The 19,456-nt window shown below is 44.2% G+C and overlaps 1 protein-coding gene and 1 long non-coding RNA gene across 3 annotated transcripts in view; both read left to right on the top strand.

Moving 5' to 3' along the window:
* Positions 1 to 1,345: 1,345 nt before the first annotated feature.
* On the top strand, positions 1,346 to 5,461 carry LOC144285227 (uncharacterized). Its single transcript, XR_013353595.1, has 3 exons — positions 1,346 to 1,400; positions 3,166 to 3,218; positions 4,653 to 5,461. It is a non-coding gene; the product is annotated as an uncharacterized LOC144285227 (long non-coding RNA).
* An 11,063-nt stretch (positions 5,462 to 16,524) lies between these two features.
* The window catches only part of RPS6KA2 (ribosomal protein S6 kinase A2), a 344,859-nt gene continuing 341,927 nt past the window's right edge, over positions 16,525 to 19,456 (top strand). Inside the window, exons 1-2 of one of the 2 annotated variants that reach the window (XM_077899684.1) lie at positions 16,525 to 16,565; positions 16,870 to 16,965. In XM_077899684.1, the coding sequence (XP_077755810.1) occupies positions 16,903 to 16,965 (63 nt within the window). In that variant the 5' untranslated portion in view covers positions 16,525 to 16,565; positions 16,870 to 16,902. The remainder of the gene's footprint in view (positions 16,566 to 16,869; positions 16,966 to 19,456) is intronic. The other variant, XM_077899685.1, reaches the window with a different exon arrangement.

The following is a 19,456-nucleotide window of genomic DNA, read 5'->3' as shown; positions in this document are numbered from 1 at the left end:
AAAAGTATTAGTAATTTACCATTAAGGATGACATTAGCTGCAGATCTTTCATCGGAGGGAAGAGACTCTCATCAATTTCTGACGGGTTTTTTTCTTTAATTATAAATGGGTATTGAACTATGTCAAATGCTTCTTCAGAACTTATTAAAACAATTGTGTGGGTATTCTTATTTTTTTTCTATTAATTGGAAATTACTTTTTTTTTAGTTTTTGTTTACTAACAGGGGAATTTATTTGATCAAGGTTAAACCAGTCTTGAATTTCTTAGATAAACCCAATTTAAATATATATTCTTAAATATATACTATTAAATATGTATGGTATTTAATTTATATTTGCTAGTATTTTGTTAAGAATTTGTGTTTATGAGGGTTATTAATTAGTACTTTTCATCCTATTTTCTGTTTTTGTTAATGTTTTTGGTCACATTTTTTTAAAGATTTTATCTATTTATTCATGAGAGACAGAGAGAGAGAGAGAAAGGGAGAGAGAGAGAGAGAGGCAGAGACACAGACAGAGGGAGAAGCAGGCTCTATGCAGGGATCCTGACATGGGACTCGATCCCAGGACTCCAGGATCATGCCCTGGGCCAAAGGCAGGTGCCAAGCCGCTGAGCCACTCAGGGATTCCCCACATTTTCATATTAATCTTAGATTGGACTCATGAAGTAATTGAAGTGTTTATCCATTCTTTGTTTTCTGGAAGAATTTAGGTGACATTTATACTACTTTTTTTTATACAGTTTTTGAATTCAACTCTAAAACTATCTGGGCCAAATATCAAAAGTCTTTTTGATATTAATTCAATGACTTTAATAAACATAGGATTATTTAGATTTTTTTGTGATCTGTGCCAATTTTGACAGTTTTATAGTTTTTCATCTACAGAAATTCCATTGAATCTTTTTTTTTTCCATAACTTTGGGTTTTCTCTGTATAGCACTCATGGTTACTTCTACCTTCTTAAACATATGGTACATACTTATAATTGCAGTTTTAATATCTTTTTCTATATTTCTATTGTCTCTGTTATTTCTCTTTTCTTTCTTTCTTTCTTTTTAAGAGAGGGACATGGCTGGGGAGGGCAGAGGGAGAGAGAGAATCTTAAGCAGGCTCCAGGCCCAGTGCAGAGTCTGATGCAGGGCTCGATCTCATGACCCTGAGATTATGACCTGAGCCAAAATCAAGAGTGGAACCTCAACTGACTAAGCCACCTGAGTGCCCCTCATCTCTATCATTTGAATCTGTTTCTTTGATGATTTTTCTACTGATTATGGGTCATATTTTCCCATTTTTTAAAAATTCAAAACATTTTGCCGTTGACATACAATATAATATTATTATTTCAGGTGTACAACATAGTGATTTAACAATTCTATACATCATGAAATGCTCACCACAGTAAGTATCATTACCATCTGTCACCATATGTGATTATAATATTATTGACTATATTCTCTATGGTATACTTTTCATTCCTATAACTCATTTATTTTAAAACTGGAAGTTTGTACCTCTTTATCCCTTTTACCTATTTTGCCCATCTTCCCAGCTTCCTCTCCAATATATTCTCTGTGTTTATGAGTTTTCTGTATTTATGAGTCTGGTTTTTTTTTTTTAAGATTTTATTTATTTATTCATGAGAGACACAGAGAGAGAGAGAGGCAGAGACACAAGCAGAGGGAGAAGCAGGCTCCATACAGGGAGCCTGACATGGGACTCGATCCGGGGTCTCCAGGATCAGGCCCTGGGCTGAAGGCGGCGCTAAACCACTGAGCCACCCAGGCTGCCCTATGAGTCTGTTTCTGTTGTTATTGTTATTTGTATTTTTTTGGTTTCTTCGCATAGCTAAAAATTTTTGATTGGATGTTAGACATTTTATTTTATTAATTTATTAAGATTTATTTATTTATTTTAGAGAAGCGAGTATGTGAGCAAGTGGGGGTCAGGAAGAGGAAGAGAGAGAATCCTGAAGGAAATTCTCTGCTGAGCAGGGAGCCTGACCTGGGACTCAATCCCAGGACGTTCAGATCATGACCTGAGCTGAAACTGAGTTGGTTGCTTAACCAAATGTACCACCCAGCTGCGCCAGATGTTGGACATTTTAAATTTGCCATTGTTGGGTGCTGAATTTTGTTGTTTCAGTATTGTTGAACGTTGTTTGGGGATGCAGTTTAGTTACTTATATTTAGTTTAATCTCTTCAAAGCTTGCTTGAAAACTCTGTTACATGGGTTCAGGATAGCCTTGAGTTTAGGGCTAATTTATTCCTATTACTAAGGCAGTATTCTTTTGAGGACTTTACTGATGCACATGTATTAGGTGGTCTTTCTCCTCAGGCTGCTCCTTCACAATGACTCTTTCTCTGGCCCCTGGTACTCTCCCCATATACATGCACAGATAAGTATCAGCCACATTTTCAAGGGTGCATCTCTTTGTATTTCTGGGGCTTCATCTTCACTGGTTTTAAAACTAGAAATTTTAATCTTCCCAAATTCCAAATTGTGTCTCCTAAATTCAGGGGAACCACTAAGCTCTGTTTGGACTTTGCTTCCTACTCTGTCACCTGGAAACTTTCCAGGCAATAGTGTGGGGAAGTCTTAAGGCTCACTTTACCCAATTCCCTTCTCTCAAATAAGTGGTTGATGGTATCTGTGTCCTGAGCTGAAATTGAAAATGTCCAGCATCTAATCAAAATTGTCAACCACACAAAGAAACAGGAAAATATGACTCATATCCATTGTTCCACATAATTTGAAAAATATATTTGTTTATGTATCTTTTTGTTTCAGACAGGAGGGTAAATCCAGCCTCTATTACTCCATCCTGGCTGAACAGAAGTCTCTGTGGGTTTTGATCACAGTTTTCAGCCATACCATACTGTTTCTACGACTAAAAGTCGTAAAACAAGAAACTCACCATGTGGCATTTCTTTCTCCCAAATTGTGTCTCCCTTCCAAAATATGCTTATTTTAGTTTACTCTCAGAGTCTGTGGGTAATTGTTTTTGTATTTAGTCAATGATTATTATAATCAAGAGGTTGGTCTGTTGAGAGGTGAAACCAAACTTTAACTTTTCTTTTAAAATGCAATTTACTTAATCCTTAATATACTCCTATCCATGCTGCCAACCAGTGTGAAAATATCTTCTCATCCTTTGGTTCACAGTCTGGTTCTTCCTAGGCTGGTCCCGATCTATGTCTAGCCTGCGGACTTCCTCAGTAAGTACATCATGACACTTTCCTCTCCACCAGCTGGTCAGTTACATATCTGTTTCCAGACCTTCGCTTGCCCTTAGACCACTTGGCACATAGGCCCACCTGAAAGGAGCTTTGATGATTCTGTGATGGAAGCAGCTTTTAAGATATAATACAACAATGATTCATATTATTAACTCAGTAAGTAAGTTCCCAGGCATTTTGTAGGTGTTAAATTTGTAAATCAAGGCTTCTGTTCTCCAATCATTTGATTCTAGGTCAGAAGAGTGAACAGGTGGCATAAAGCATCAGGGAACACGTGTGAAAGAAAGTATAACACACTTAGGTAATTGTTATAAAGCGCCTAAATCCAGTATGGATTTAGGGGAAACTGTACAAACCAGCCTAGGGGAGCACTGCATTTAGCTGTGAAGGACAATGCTGCTGGCACCGCTGATGTTACAGCTCCCCCCAGGATGATAGAACCTGCACAAGGGTCCACCATAGCCTTGGAATACAGAAAAGCCTCAAGAGAAGCTAATTTTGAAGAAAGACTTGAAGTATGAATACTCATTTGCCAACAATGATAGAATAAATTAATATTTGGGTGGCTGATTGTGATGTATCAAACGCTGTGCCTCCACACACAGCTGGCACTCCCATTCACGAGGCAGCTCCCAGCACATGAGGGCTGGTCCCTGAGGACTCAACTCTTTCTTTCTTTCTTTCTTTCTTTCTTTCTTTCTTTCTTTCTTTCTTTCTTTCTTTCTTTCTTTCTTTCTTCTTTTTTTAATGGTCTTTATTATTATTATTATTGGAGTTCAATTTTGCCAACATATAGCATAATACCCAGTGCTCATCCCATCAAGTGCCCCCCTCAGTGCCCATCACCCAGTTACCCCCACCCCCCTGCTCACCTCCCTTTCCACCACCCCTTGTTCGTTTCCCAGAATTAGGAGTCTCTCGTGTTCTGGAGGACACCGCTCTTTCAACCCAGGAAGACTCATTCCCCCTTGTTCCCCGCATTCATTCCATGCGCTCAGTTCACTCACTTTCTGACCCACAGACCAGCTTTGGGAGATCTTTTGACTCCTTCAGTTTGGCTGCCCTTCCTGGGTTTTAGGCTCACACCATCCATGGTTTGGGCTACTAGTAGCACAAGAGGGAGATGCTTCTTCCACCGGTTCAGGAACTCAGGAGGCTCCATCACCACCATGGGGCTGTGGCATCCAGACACATGAGGCTGCTAGTGCTGCTGATTACAATACTGTTACTCTTACTTCTGGGTGGAAACTGAAGCTCAGAGAAGGGATGCCATGAACCCAGGCCACAGGATAATTAAATCATGGAGTTGGAGTATGGACTTTGGGTCTTGAGCTTGGGCTTTGTGGCCTTCTTACCCTCCCCCCATGTTCTTGCCATAAGTGGATTTAATGCCTTCTTTTTATTCACACACAGGTCATGTAACACCTGCTGAGTCACCTGCTTGAACGCTGGTCATGGGTTTTCCCCATCTTCTTGATTCTGTATTTTGTGAGTATCTTGCACCACCCTGCTCTTCCCGTGATCTGGCCCCAGTGCATCTAGCTTTTGTGTTTTGTTTTGTTTGGAATCCACTTGAAAATTTTCCTCAAGACTACACAGTAATGTACATTTCTGTCCTCTGGAAGAGCTGTGGAAGTTAGGACACACTTGTAGAGTTACCCTGATCATCTTGAGCTGCCTGTCTGGGGTCCTTTTCTACGCCTCCTCATTTCTTGGAACATTTAGCTCAGATGGCAACCGTTAAATCACCACCAATAATGTAAGCCTAAACAAGTCTATAATTTACCCAGTTACTAACTTCTTGAGTTTTGAGAATAATTTTTGGGCAGATGGTTCATTAAAATGTAGTAGAAAACATCAAAAGTGTTACAGACACATAATGAAACATATAGATAATGCTTCGATGTCATGTTTGGAGAGAATTCCTTCCCCCAGTTAGGGAAAAAGGCAGAAGTGTTTGTTTCTAAGCAAAAATGAAAGGGAAGATTTCATAATTATGTTCATGGTGATTAACTTTTTGGTTTGTCTGTGTATTTCAGATCTTGAAATAACCTGAGTTATGTAAAAGTGATTATTGCAAACCTTTAGTGTTCCCCTCAGGATATTAAGAACAATCCTAAATTTTATGGAGATAAATCTATTTGTTCCTTTTTGTGATTTATTGCATTTTTTTATGTTTAAAAAGTTATTTCCTAAGCAAGTCAAATAAATATTTAACTTTATTTTCTTTTTGTTGTTATGACTTCATTTTTTACAATGAAAATTTTAATTATCCCTAATTAACTCTGTGTACTTGGGAAGTGAGGCTTTAAACTGCGTTTTCCCCCAAAGGGCTGGTTTCCCCACAACAGTCATTAACTAATCTATCTCTTTGTAACTGCTGTTCAGTATTTTTCTGCTGTATTTTAAGTCCGTGTGTGTTTTCTGCAGTTATTCCTTGGAGGGCTCTTGCCCACTGATTTATGTGCATATTCTCGTCCCACGGCGGCTCTGCTTTCATCAATGCGCCTTTCAAGTATATGTTATACGTGATAACAGATTTGTTCCTGTGATTCTTTTTATTCTTTCTTTGGTTAGTTTTTTTTTTATATATATATATTTTATTTATTCATGAGAGACACAGAGAGAGAGGCAGAGACATGAGCAGAGGGAGAAGCAGGCTCCCTGATGAGTAGGGAGCCTGATGCAGGACTCGATCCCAGGACAGTGAAGACAGATGCTCAACCACTGAGCCACCTGGGGAACTCCTCCCATATCTGCTTTCATGAAAATAAGCCAACATGGAAAGTATGTTTGAGTCACGAAGATCTTTTGGGGCCACTTACAAAATCACCCACTTTTCCTATTTGTAAGATGAACCTTGTATTAAGTTGTTTTACTGTAGTATATAACAAGACACAGAAATGTTCCTATCCAGTTCCTAGCGAGGCTCCATTTGGGAATTTCCCTAAGTGCAGCACAAAACCTCCACTGAACCAAAAACATTCATTTGTGGGGGATGATCGAGGTATGTCAACATAGTGGAATGTTATATAGAAATTTAAAATGATTTTGAGGGCGTAACAATGTTGGAAAACATTAATATGATGTGTTTTATTTTATTTAAAGATTTTTATTTATTTATTTGAGAGAAATTGAGAGTGAGAGAGAAGAGACTCAGCACGGAGCATGGAGTCCAATGCAGGACTTGATTCCAGGACCCCGGGCCATCTGGAAAGGCACCTGGGTACATAAACAAGTGCAGTCAACAAATTTTAATATCATAGAGGGTCTAGAGACATTCTTTGATTAACATTTATCCTGTTGGCAATGATGAAAAAGGCCTATCTTGCCTCCTGCTCAGAGCAGCTTTGCCTACCGATCCTTACTCGATAAGAAAAAAGTTGGGTGGAGGGACAGGGGCTGATGGAAAGTTTCTGGAGGGCACTGGATTCTGCTGGGCATCCCTCCCTGCCCTCACTCTGCACTGGGATGGAAAGCTCTGCTGTTTCGGTGAGTGTGGGGCCCCTGGGTGCCAGAGAGCTATGAGACTGGTCCCCGTCGACCATACGTCTGCCCCCTGGGGGCCCCATGACTTTGTGGTTGTCGAGGAGGGAGAAGGCACACACAGAGAGAGGCTAGGCCCCCAAGCCCTGTGTTCACATGGGTCACACCGGCCTCAGTGGAAACGTCCTGGCCGGCCTCCAGCCAACAGCTCCATTCCCTCACCCGCACCACTTCCCCAAGGAAGGCGTGGGACGTGCCTTCATTCTCTGTCCCCCAGATGGCCTGCCAGATGATCAGGGACACATGATGCAGAGGTCAGGAGAAGTGATCTTCCCTCCCTCCCGGCTTTTCAAGTTCATTTAGAAAATATTACTAGGGGAGAGCAAAGATTTACATGCATGAGGGACCAGCACGCGGCAATGCAGAGGACACAAGCTCCAATCAGAAAACATCTATTTTTACTGGAGAAGAAAAAAGTCTAGCCGAGCCTTCTCAGCTGACGGAAGTGCCACCTAAAAACTGCCGTAATCAGCTGCCTGGAAGAAAAACATATTCCAAACACAAGACAAAAGGCTGTTTTTAAAGAAAATCAAGCCAGATAACAAAAATGTTGGATGAAATTAACAAATCAGGAGGCTATTTGCTCGTTTTAAATAGCGAAGATGTCAGTGTTTTTATACAAGAAGAATCCAGATCTGTGGAAACATAATGATGTGAAGTCGCTGGCAGAAATTGGGGACGTTCTTGTGCCACCATACGGGGCTCCGGTGGGTCAGCTGAGAGGAGCAGGCCTACAAAGAGAGGGGATGTTGATTTGAATTGTCACGTTGGTTTTAGCCACATTGTGGACACTGTAGGAGGAGGGCTGAATAGAAGAGCTGGAAAGAACGAAAGAACTGCACAAGCTAATTTTCCTTCATTATCAAGGGCATTCGAGCCCGCTCAGCTCCACAGGTAATTTTCTCAGTCAGCAAGTCTGCAAAACCTGGGCACTGTGAGCTCATGCCCATTGCATGGCTGACCTCCCGTGGATCACGAGGAAAACCTCACTCTGACTCCCTCATAGGTAGAAAACTCAGCCCATGAACACAGTTGTGCAAGAACTGTCAGATTTCTTTGAATAGAGTGAATTCTGAGACCGACTCCCCATCACTGCAGATCCCTAGTTGGGCAGTGACTGATATCACCCCGCTGGGGTCCACTCTGGGCACCCACTCTCCCATCCACCTGCTCCTTCTGGGCCCAGCTGCTATTCTGGGAATCTGTGTCCATCCCAGGGAATCTGCGTGGAGGCAGGAGGCACAGGGGGGCCGATCCGCCCTATCTGGGGTCACAGGCTACAGGCCTCCCATCACAGGTGAGGAGGTGGAGTGTGATCATTTATGAGAAAAATGCACTGGGTCACTCACATGACTAAATATGTATTTCTCAGGTTTATTTAGTCTTTGTCCACGGTTCCTGAAAACACTCAGAGCCCTGAAGCAAAATGAGTGTCTTGTTATTAATGAAGGTGACTTTCAGACCCACCCAGAGTGAGGCTGGTGCCTGAAAGAGCAATCCTGTGACTAGAGGTTCAAAGCTGGCAGGTCCCTCCCACCCTACCCCCAGCCTCACTCTGAGAGGGGAGCAGAGCTGGAGCTTCTATCAGCGATTTAGTCCATCATAACTGTGTCATGAGTCCTCCCTAGAAACTTGGGAGGACAACCTTTGGGTTCTTCGTCCTGGGAAGCTTCCATGCTCGGGGGACCAGAACCCTTCCATGGGCCCTAGAAGGACAGAGGCCCCTTTGTGCAGGTCCTCACACCACATAGCTCTTCATCTGGCTGCTGGTTTGTATCCTTTATCACATCCCTGAGGGGGACCTGAGTTTCCCTGAGTTCTGTGAGCTGCTCTAACGAACTTGCTGAACCAAAGGAGGAAGTCCTGAAAACCTACAGTCTGTATCCTGTGGGTCAGAAACACAGGTAAGAACTTGACCTTGCACCTTGATGACCCTGGTCTGCAATGGGGGGGAGGGGGAGTCTTGTAGGACTGAGCCTTCACCTGTGGGATCAGATGCGGTCTCTTGGCTGGAATTCTCAGACACCCTGCTGCTATCGGGACGTTACTTGTATATGTGGGTGTGTTGGGGCAGGGATTGGGTCCAGGAACTCTAAAAGAGGATGGGTCCCTTAGGGGCTTGGAAGAAAGAACAGAATGGGCTTTTCCCAAGAATTTTTTTTTTAAGATTTTATGTATTTATTCATGAGACATAGAGAGAGGCAGAGACACAGGCAGAGGGAGAAGCAGGCTGTCTGCAAGGAGAGCCCAATGTGGGACCCGATCCTGTATCCCAGGATCACGTCCTGAGCCAGAGGCAGAAGCTCAGCTGCTGAGCCACCCAGGTGTCCCTTCCCAAGACTTTTTATCCTTACGAGAAATACACACTACTTCATTCCCAAAATTAGTCTGAGAATTCAAGGTTAGGTTAAATTATTTTTTTAAGATATGTATTTATTTATTTGAGAGAGGAAGAGCGCGAGCACACTTTCATGGGTAAGGGTTGGAAGGAGGGACTGGGGAAGGGGCCGAGGGGGAGGGAGAGGGAGAGAGAATCTCAGATAGACTCCCTGCTTAGCGTAGAGCCTTTCGGGGGGGCTTGATTTCACAACCCTGAGTCCATGACCTGAGCCAAAACCAAGAGTATATGCATAACTGATTGAGCCACTCAGGTGCCTGAGTGGCTAAATTATTCTTAAGAAATAGCCTGGTAATACAAAAAAGCAATTTGCTTTAAAAAAAAAAAAAAACGCCTTGCTATGATGATTCCTTTACCAGTATTATCATTAATACAGTCAATATTTATATTACAGATTTATGGTTAAAACTAGGGCAAAAAAAATCATCATTCTTACCGCCACTTTGGCAAAATCAATAATCAAAGCACTCAAGTCAATGCACAGATCCTGCTGGTCCTACACATGTTTTTTATCTCCCTCTACTACTCCTAACCCTCTGCAGCCTCAAATATTCTTTGGTTTAGCAAAGACTTGACCGAAGACTAAATGTGAGCCAAGTGCTTTGCTTGACTGCGGAGGCATCAGGGACAAGAAGTCCTGCCCTCGTGGACTGAAGGACGGAGGAGTCACCTGCTGGCAAGCTGTCCTGCTTGTATGGTCACGGAACCAGGTCAAAGGGGTAAAGAGCACTGGACAATTCTGCAATCTTCACTCTTCCCAGGAAATCACCATGTTAGTGTGCACATGCACACACACACATGCGCACATACACACAATTTTGGGGGTACCTTGTGAAATTCCCTTAGCAATGAATCAATGATTATTCATTAAACACTAAGCTTGTTCAACTCTGCGTTGGGTGCTTTGGTGAATGCAGCATTACTTGTCTTCTAGGACTGCTAGTGCTTTGCTTTATGTCAGTAAACACAGCACCGCTCACCAAGGGTGAGAGGGAATCCCACACCACCGTGGTTATTGTTCAATAATTGTGAATATTATCACATTCTTCAAATACTGTCACCAGAAGTACAAATTTGATTCCATAGGTTATTTGGAAGATTCCTATAAATACCACGTTTTTAGTGATTATTTATATTCTAAGAAAGTAACTAGCATGGTTTTAAGAATTCGCCAAGTACTATTCATACATATGCTTAATTTTCTAAGATTGGTACAAAATTACAACGGGTTCCAATTCCTTCCAAAGCCTAGTGTACTGAGCAGAGGACACATCGGTCTTCTACATTTGACTATTTAGAGTCTTCCATCATTTTAATGGATAAGTTTGTTGCCTTTTCCCTTTCTTTACCTGTTAAGCGATGGTCATTTTTTTTCTTAGTACAGAGACCCAATCATTATAAAAACTTCAGTAAATAATGGTAATAGTGACAAATGAACTGTTTGTTATCAGGCCCAGGAAGGAGGGGAAATCAGGGTACATCTCTGGGAATGTTTCCCTACTCATTGACCTGGGCTGGGCTCCCAACACCCTCCCCTGCCTTCAAAGCCAGATTCTGTGTCCACACTTTCCACTGAGTTCACACTGCTTCCTTTAAAAGGCATTGTATGTGTTCAACTTACAGATATTAACGTTACTGTTTGTGTTTCCAAAAGGAATTTGAGTCGGTCCAATGAGGAGTGCTTTAAAGTAAAAATCTAGGAATATACTTATTTTCCATTAAGAATCTTTCTTGAGGGCATGGTTCCTCATGTGAATTCCCACGGAAAGTCCTATAGGTCTTTCTGGTGAGGTGGAGCTTTGGGAAGACGGCGAATGCAGCCTCTTCCAGATGATGTTTTGATCATGTTTGCTCATTGAAGGGCTATATGATTCGCCTTCTGAGAGTTGAAATAAATCTTGGATCAAATATGCTTGGCTTGAAGCCACATTAATTTAATTTAAATAAATCCCTGGGAATTACTTAATTGGCGATTACTGCAGAGTACACCGAATTAGGAGTGTACAGCTTTTGTGTTAGCATCTCTGCAGGACTGGCAAGTTAGAAGACTCCCAACCAGGAAGGCTGGTGAACCCACACAGGCCTTTTTTTTCTTTTTTTCTTGCAGGATTGTGCTAGCTTCTGGGAAGTATTATTTGTGGGCAAAAAGATGAGTGAGCTGGAAAAGTAAACATAGATATTCTATCATTTTTGCTTCCTCCCATCCTGCGTATGTGTGTTGTTTCTTAGCTTAGGTGTGAGATGCCTATGACTGGAATGGGATGGTCTTTGCCAGGGCTGCGTCCCTGGGTGACACACCACCAGGACCAGCTGCTGGTGGCCCAGTAATCACAGGGCCAGGTCACATCAACCTTCCCTTCCTCACAACTGAGATGAAAAATTCATCGGGAGGATTGCAGATAAAAGCGCCTTTAAAATTTTCTCCTAGCTTAGAATTCTTCTCATGGTGAAGAGATGCTGTTTACCCTGTACTCAACCTTTCTTTTCTTTCACGTGATTAATTCCTTTTGGAAAAAAAAGCTGTTGTTAGGATTCAGAGTGTCACGACTTTGCTGTGCTGGAAATGGGTTTTGGGTTCTTCCCACAAAAGGGGCCGATTTGGATTCCAATCACCTTTGGTGTCTTTCTGGACAACTGCAGAATGTTCGTTAAGTGGTTTCTGGAAGCCAGTTAGTTGCCAACTAAAAGGATGTCCCTGGCTAGTCCCCGGGGAAGGAGGATGCAAACGAGGGTCTTTACACACCAGTTTTATTTGGGCCTCTGGTTCCTGGTCATCCTAGAACCGTAGCATCCTAGTGCTTTCTGATTTATAGTTATAACTTATCTTCATTCCCCGGTGCGAATTTGCTCGGGCCACAGTAACAAAGGATCACAGACTGGCTTACAGCACAGAAACCTACTGCCTGGCATCCTGGAGGCTGCAGGTGTGGGATCCAGGCATCGCCAGGGCCACGCTCCCTCCGAAGGAGCTGGAAGGATCCCAGCCTCCCTCCCTCTCGGCTCCTGACAGTTTCCTGGCTCGTGGCAGCAGAACTCCGGTCTTCCATGATGTTATCCCTTGTGTGCATCTGTGCCCACGTTTCCCTTCTCTGGGGACACCAGTGGCGGTGGATGGGGGACCATCTCTCCAGGATGACCCCAACCTAACTAATTACCACGACTGTGAACATCAGTAATGGAAAACCTCAGGAAAACAGAGTGGGGAGGTTGAGTGGGGGTGCTCTCACAACCAATGATTCACACCTGGGAGTCAGCTGCAGCCTCAGCAGGAAGAGCCAGACTAGACCCAGCATGCACTTGACCTTGCACGTGGACACTTCTACCCCAGCCGAAGGAAGAGAGTCTTTCCCCATCCTGTGACAGCTCAGCCATTGAGAAGCCACCAGGCTTCCAACTCCCGGTGGACTTCCCGCATATGACAGCCCTCCCTCTACCTCTTTGCTCCTTAGAAAGCATCATTCCTCTCCTTTGTCCTCCAGACCTCCCTATGCTTTTGCCACAGCTTGTTTGCCCCAGTTTGCAATCCTCTTTTATTCCCAAATAAACCCATCTTTTGCTGGTGAAATAACAGGTTAGATTTCTTTTTAAGGTTACCATTACAGACTCTATTTCCAAATGAAGGCACATTCTGGGGTGCTAGGGGTTAGGACTTCAGCATGTGAATTTGGGGATGGGTATAGGGGAAAACACAGCTCAGCCCACAACGATGGATAACACGCCTTTTGTTAAAATTGAGTTGGTTTTGAGGGTTTTGGAGGATTTTGTGAAACTAAGGATTGGAAATACCAAGCCCCCTAGAAATCAGTAATTCTCCTCTCTTTACCAAATCCTTCAAACATAATCAACTTGCAAAATGCAACAGCCTGGGATAAGCCTTGCGGGTCACTTAAACATGCCCATCGCAGTGTGGAGAACTTATCATCTCAAGCACCGGAGCCCTGGGAGGTAGCAGAGGGTCCCCGTCCTCAGATCCTGACACACGCTTACACGCACTGCCGTGGCTGAGAACGTCAGACCAGTTGGGTGTTCGTGGCAGAAAGGGGCCAGAATCAGATTCCTGATTCCCACTTCCTTTCTCGGGATTTTGGTTATGTAAGACCCACAGGGTGAAGAGGGTCTCTCCCACCCTCCTCTCCTTCCTTCCAGGGCAGGGGACACATGGAGCTCTGCTGTTTTCATTCACTCAGGAGACTAATTTTTACTGGGGGCCAGGTTTCAAGAGCTGGTGCCCGTTCACATGTCTCATTTTGAAAGAGGACTTGCCCTGCCTTCATTTTGACCTTAAACCTTCTATTTGGGTTCTTCTTTCCAGCTGGTCTCGTGGCTCAGGGGGAAGGCCCTGTGGGCAAAGCAGCCCCTGATGGGAACTGAAACTACATCTTGAGCTTTAGGATTGTCCTGAGCCAGCAGGACCAGCCTGTGATTTGCTCCATGACAGTGATCCATGGACCTTCATGGCTCTTAACCCACAGTTTCCTTATATAAATCTGGAAATGTTTTCCATATTTTGGAGACAGTCTTCAAGACGCTAGACCACCATCTTCTTGGCACTGGCCTCCCTGAAATAAATTCCTTTCCTGTTTCACCATCACTTGTCCCTCAGTATTTGGATTTTGTCAGCGGTGAGGGGCCAGAGCTGGTCTGTTTGGGACCACCAACCCCCAAGCTGGATGCTCGTGCACCCCTGTCCCTCCACTACAATTTCATGAGGATTTTGTGTCCAGGGACTCTTGAAATAGTTCCCACTCCTTTTAGTCTGTAGGGCTTGCTTCACTAAAGACCCATTTTGCATTTTGCCAAGTGTGTTTCTTCTTGGAGTCAATGCTTGTGAGTGGGGTTCCTGGAAATCAACTTTCTGAGGTGCTGTTCCTGTTGAAAAAGTTTTTCAAGTTTTCTTGGGATTTAAACTAAACACTCTTGCCCCATCGCACATGATTTCTTGAGTCCTTTATTTGAAGCTTTATCCTTTCAGATATTCAGATTACAACCATTAGCTCCTTTCCAAAAAATTGCCTCTCTCTTGTCTGATTATACGTGCTCCTAACTCGAAGTGAGCTTTCCAGATGGGGCTAATGCTTTCCTGGGTCAATATGGGTTTTTTTAACGTTGTCTTTTTTTTTTTTTTTTAATTTTACTTTATTTTTTGGTCTTGTAGGTAGTCTGTTTTCATGGTCTTTTCCTTTCTCTGTCCAGCACACCTGGCACCGGGTAGTTTGTCCCCAGGGCAGTGCCACATGCTTCAAAATGGATACAGAGATAACTCACCACCCAGGATGGTTGATTGTTTGTAAATAATCCTCTTGGACGCTTCAAAAAGCAGCCAAGCAGAGTGATTAAGCATGGGAAGGTGATTCCAGCGCTCTGGGATTACATCACATCTCCTCCGGCTGTCACCATGGATCACTTCAGTACTCCTGACTCCTCCGCTTCACCTGTGCAATGTCTGAATGATGTTCAGCCCCTCTGTGAGTGCCACATTTGCAAAGTTTAAAAAGAGACGTCCTGCTCGTGAACCGTATTTTCAGCAATTCCCAAGATATGCCTTTAATAATAGTTCTTTTGTGCCTGATGACAGCTGATTCTGGGAATGTTGCAGCACATCAGCCAGAGGGTGGGCTCCCCCGTGTGGGTTGTCCTCTTCAAAGGGAGGCAGGGGGCTTGGCCCACATTCTTCTCCTCCATATTCCTTCCCCAAATGAAAGGATGAATGTTTCCTGTCAGTCTGCCTACCTCAGAGTGCTTGTGGAAAATTCCAGAAAGTGAAAGTTTTATAAACACCCAGTAAGGAATTCAACATCACTTCCCTCCCCACTGCTTACCTTTAGGGGCTCCATGTTCTAAGTGGTTCAGATGAAACGATGTTGATGTCTCACCAGCACTATTTCTTATGTCAATGATTTTCCTATCTTTATTACATAAATATCTTTTCATTTTATGTTATTAATCTATGACCTCTCACATTATGCCCCAAATTACCTTACTATAGTGAACACAGCAAAACCCTTCACTCTCCTCTATCCAGGAATGTCCAGTTTGAAAACAAACAACATCGTTATCATTTTTATTTTGAATGAGATTAATTTTCAAGATCTTACTGGCCTGATTTTATAGATAGATAAATCAACACTAAGAATGGGATGGAGTCTCTCTGGTTAACATTGACATATGAGGTATCTGGGATTTGGGCTAGGTTTTTTTTTTTTTTTTCTTTTTCCTTTTAATCAATGGATTTCTTAGCGATTTTATAAAGATGAAAAAGACAAAGGGATTGATAATTTTTGGAAGCAGTAAGCCATTTTCTAAGATATTTTTCTCAAAGATAAAGGAAGTTGCTGTAGAAATGAATAGATGCATTCGACTTTAACACCATTTCCCAAAAGAGAGGACCAAACACCAGATTAGCACTGAGAAGTCTGGGAGATGAACCTTTTATTCTGAGAGGGAAATGTATAAGACAGAAGACAGACAGAGAAGGCAGGAAGGATGGAAAAGTCCCCTTGAAACACACGCACAAGCCTGGATCCCTCTTCTAGAAACTGGGATCACTGTGCTTCATTTCTGGCGTGCCCTGTTGTTGGGTGCCTCCGGGCAAGTTCCTTCTCCGGGAGCCTCAGGATTTTCCCTGTGAAACTGGATTGTCAAATCCACACTAGATGGAAGTTAAATCAGGAAATGTGCACGATGTGCGCAGTATTCCTCCTGGAACTTGGTAAACGATTGACCCTACATTGCTTGAATTAGTGTTTTCCTCCCAATCCCAGAAATTGGACAGGTGCTGCCGCTGGCCGTTGAAACAGCCCCCTTGCTTCCCTTCCCTCCCGGGAGGCTCGGACGGAGGCCGCGTTCCCCGGGCGCGGGGCGGGGTGGTGCGCCCGGGCGCGCGGGCAGGAGCGGACCGCGGGGGCGCAGGCAAGCGAGGCCGCGCCACCTCCTGGGGCCCCGCCCGGGGTCCTGCGGGCCGGGTCCCCCGGTGTCCTCGGTGGAGGGGCGGGGCTCCCCGCGCTCAGGATGGGCTGGGCGCCTGGGAGCAAGCGAGGGGCCCTGCTTCTGCAGCCCCCTTGGCAGCAGTTTCCTGACACCAGGGTTTTCAATCTTCCTGCAGGAAAAGCAGCTTCCCTGCACCTGACTTCCTGGCTCATCCCCTCGTGTGGGGCTAAGGCGGTCTGGTGGGGTTTAGGGAGTGGTTGGCGAAGGAAAGTGTGCGTGTGCGTGTGTGTGCGCGTGTGTGTGTGCGCGCGCGTGCCGTGCAGGGAGGGAGAAGGGCAGAGTCTGCCGCAGGCCCCTCCTCGCCCCCCCTCTTCCCAGCCCTTGGTTGCTATGCAGTTTCTATGGCAGCAGCATCCTCAGACCCAACTTGCACCCATCATTTAGAGCCAATTAAGGTAAAATAGTGGGGGGAGGGAAGGAGGGAGTGGCAATGGAAGGGGGAGGGGCGAGGCCGGGAATCCGCTGCGGGGCTGCAAGTGCAGGTTCGAGGTCGGGTCTGGCTCTGCTGGTCGGCCCAGCGCAGCGGCAGCAGCGGCAGGAGCGGCCGGAGGGCGCGCAGCCCCGGCCCGGCCCGCAGCCACACTGCAGACCCCCGGCCCCCGCCCGCCCCCGGGGACCCCCTGCCCGGGCGCTGACCCCCTGCCTGCCCAGGCGCTCTGCACTCTTCCGTGCCTCTCTTCTTTTCTCCCTTACCACCAGTACTTGAACAGAAGGAAAGGAAAGTTTTAAAAAATGCCGATCGCACAGTTGCTGGAGCTATGGAAGAAGATCGAGGTGGAGCCCATGGAGATAGAGGTGAGTGCCCAGGAGAGAAGGATGCGCGCTCAACAGCCTATCGGTGGCACGCGGGAGGTCTCACAGAATGGACTCCTGCGTGCTGGGGATGACTGTGTGAATATCTAGTGTGTGCCGAGCTGTGTGTGTTGCCGTCTATGTATGCAAGCGTGTGTATGCATTGTGTCCATAGGTGCCCACACGCAGGGCGCTGAGTGGGGTGTAAACTATATGAATGAACGCAAACGCTTGAAGAAAAAAAACTGTTGCCCTTAAACGAAACTTCAGGATGCTTCCTGAGGTATGTGTGTATCTTGAAGTCATCACAGCTTCCAAACTAATCTGCATCAGTTTGATTTTCCTTCAACAAGTGGCTTTACATGATAAGAACTCCATTTGCTGGAGTGGAGGATGAAACCAGGAGGCAAAACAATGGTGACTTCTTAGGAAACAGAAGGCATGAAGATAATGCGGTCTTAATAGCTGTGCGTCCACATAAAGAGGAGCCGTTACAAATAAAGAGAAAAGCTAATGAAATGCAAGTGTCAGTGGCCCCTCCCTGGGGGCTGGCTGCTGGGAGTCCCCTCTGATACTGTTTCACTACATGCTTCCCTAGGGACATGGAACTCTCTGGAAGTCTGGTCCATGGAATTTGATTTGCTTAATTTGAATTACAGGTGATCAACATACGTTTTTCTGTGAAGAGTAGGTTCCTCAAAGTTATGCATTATTAGAGCACCCTTAGTCCATTATTAGACTACCTACTGAATCGTTAGACATACCTGTGCTGTGTCTCTAGCAACCGAAATTGCTTTACCAAATGACAAATTCTAATAACTTATGAATGTTTACAAAATCCAAGCTTTAATTTTTGTCTTATCTCCTATCCCAGCCTCATGCCTATAAATAAATTCTTTTAAATGTTACTTATTTTTATATGTACAGACTATATGTTTAGACATTCATGTAACACTTATTTTATTTTTTTTAAAGATTTTTTTTATTTATTCATGAGAGACACACACACACAGAGAGGCAGAGACACAGGCAGAGGGAGAAGCAGGCTCCCCCCAGGGAGCCCGATGTAGGACTCGATCCCGGGACCGGGATCACACCCTGAGCCAAAGGCAGACGTTCAACCACTGAGCCACCCAGGCGTCCCTCATGTAACAATTTTAAACTGAACAGGAGATTCTGTTTTATTTATTTATTTTTATTTTTATTTTTATTTGTTTATTTATTTATTTGAGATTCTGTTTTAAAAGAGAATTTATTTAATATTATACATTTAGTATGTTGAGGGGAGCCAAACTAACTTAATGAATGCTTGGGCTATATGTTGCTGTTCAACAGAGGTGGTTGAGCACAGCATAGATATCAAGCCTATTTTTTGGTGGGACAACGTGCTGTTGATGCCGGTGACAAGCACCTAAATCTAGAGAGGTGACACCCCAGCTCTTCACTGTCATTGACTATTCTGTGTGCCCATGATGTCATTCCTGGCAGCCAACACCAGGCCTTTGAAAGAGCCTCTCACTTATAAGGGTGGCTAATTCGGGGTTCATTTTTTCCTTTGGAGGGAGATTTGAGGTTTTAAAAAACTGAATGAATGAATTTAATTAATAATGACTAGTCAGAAGTTTTTTTCTTACTTGCTGGTGTTTTCTGAAGCCCTCTCGGAACTATGTTTGTCTGTGGTGGAGACCCAGCTGGGCCCCCTGAAGGTAGTAGCCCTTCTGCTGGGGTGGGGGAGGATTTGGGTGGGGGCAACACTGCGGATGTGGAGGGCCTTGCAGAATTTCTCATGGGGCTCCAGACTTTCCATCACTGCCACTGACCGGAGCTCTAAGGAGCAGCTTGTGTTGTAAATATATCGATTGAAAATGGACCAGCGATGTGTATATTCACATCATTTAAGAAATAAGTCATAGACAGCACTGCCTTGCCACCCCATTTAGAGGGCGAATTTTAAAACTTTTTGAGATTGATGTATATGCAACAGCAAATCATGAAAATTGATAAAGTAGATGGTCCTGGAGCAAAAGAAATTTTCTTTAGGCTTCCCGGGTAAATGTTTTAGGATAGTATACCCTCTGCAGTATGCCTTATGAAGATAGAGCATCCAATCCTATTTCTTTGGAACCCAGAAAATCAGAGCTTTTCCTGGAAAGAGTAAATGTGAAGCATTGGTCCTGAGGTCCTTTGGGTCCAGGGGAAACCTGAATCCACACATGTGAAATCTCTCTGCCCTGGAACTCAGAGGCTCATTGTATTTTCCAATTTTGCACGTTTTATGTTGTATGATATTAAGATATCTCACATATCAAGACATTGGGCAAAACAAATGGAATACGTTTGGCCTCCGGACTCAGATTAAATATCATAAAATCTTTGCACGAGAAGCTTTGTGTGCTTCTTCTTATGAGAGAGTCTGCTGTACGGTGCCAGTTGTTCTGTCACTCGCTTTTGCACAAATTTAACATGACTGATGACTGGTTTTCCAGTGCTAGGG

The sequence above is a fragment of the Canis aureus genome, chromosome 1, assembly GCF_053574225.1.
Source record: "Canis aureus isolate CA01 chromosome 1, VMU_Caureus_v.1.0, whole genome shotgun sequence".
NCBI classification, from domain to species: Eukaryota; Metazoa; Chordata; class Mammalia; order Carnivora; family Canidae; genus Canis; species Canis aureus.
The sequence above is the reverse complement of the archived record's forward strand: the minus strand, read 5'-3'. Positions and strand labels throughout refer to the sequence as shown.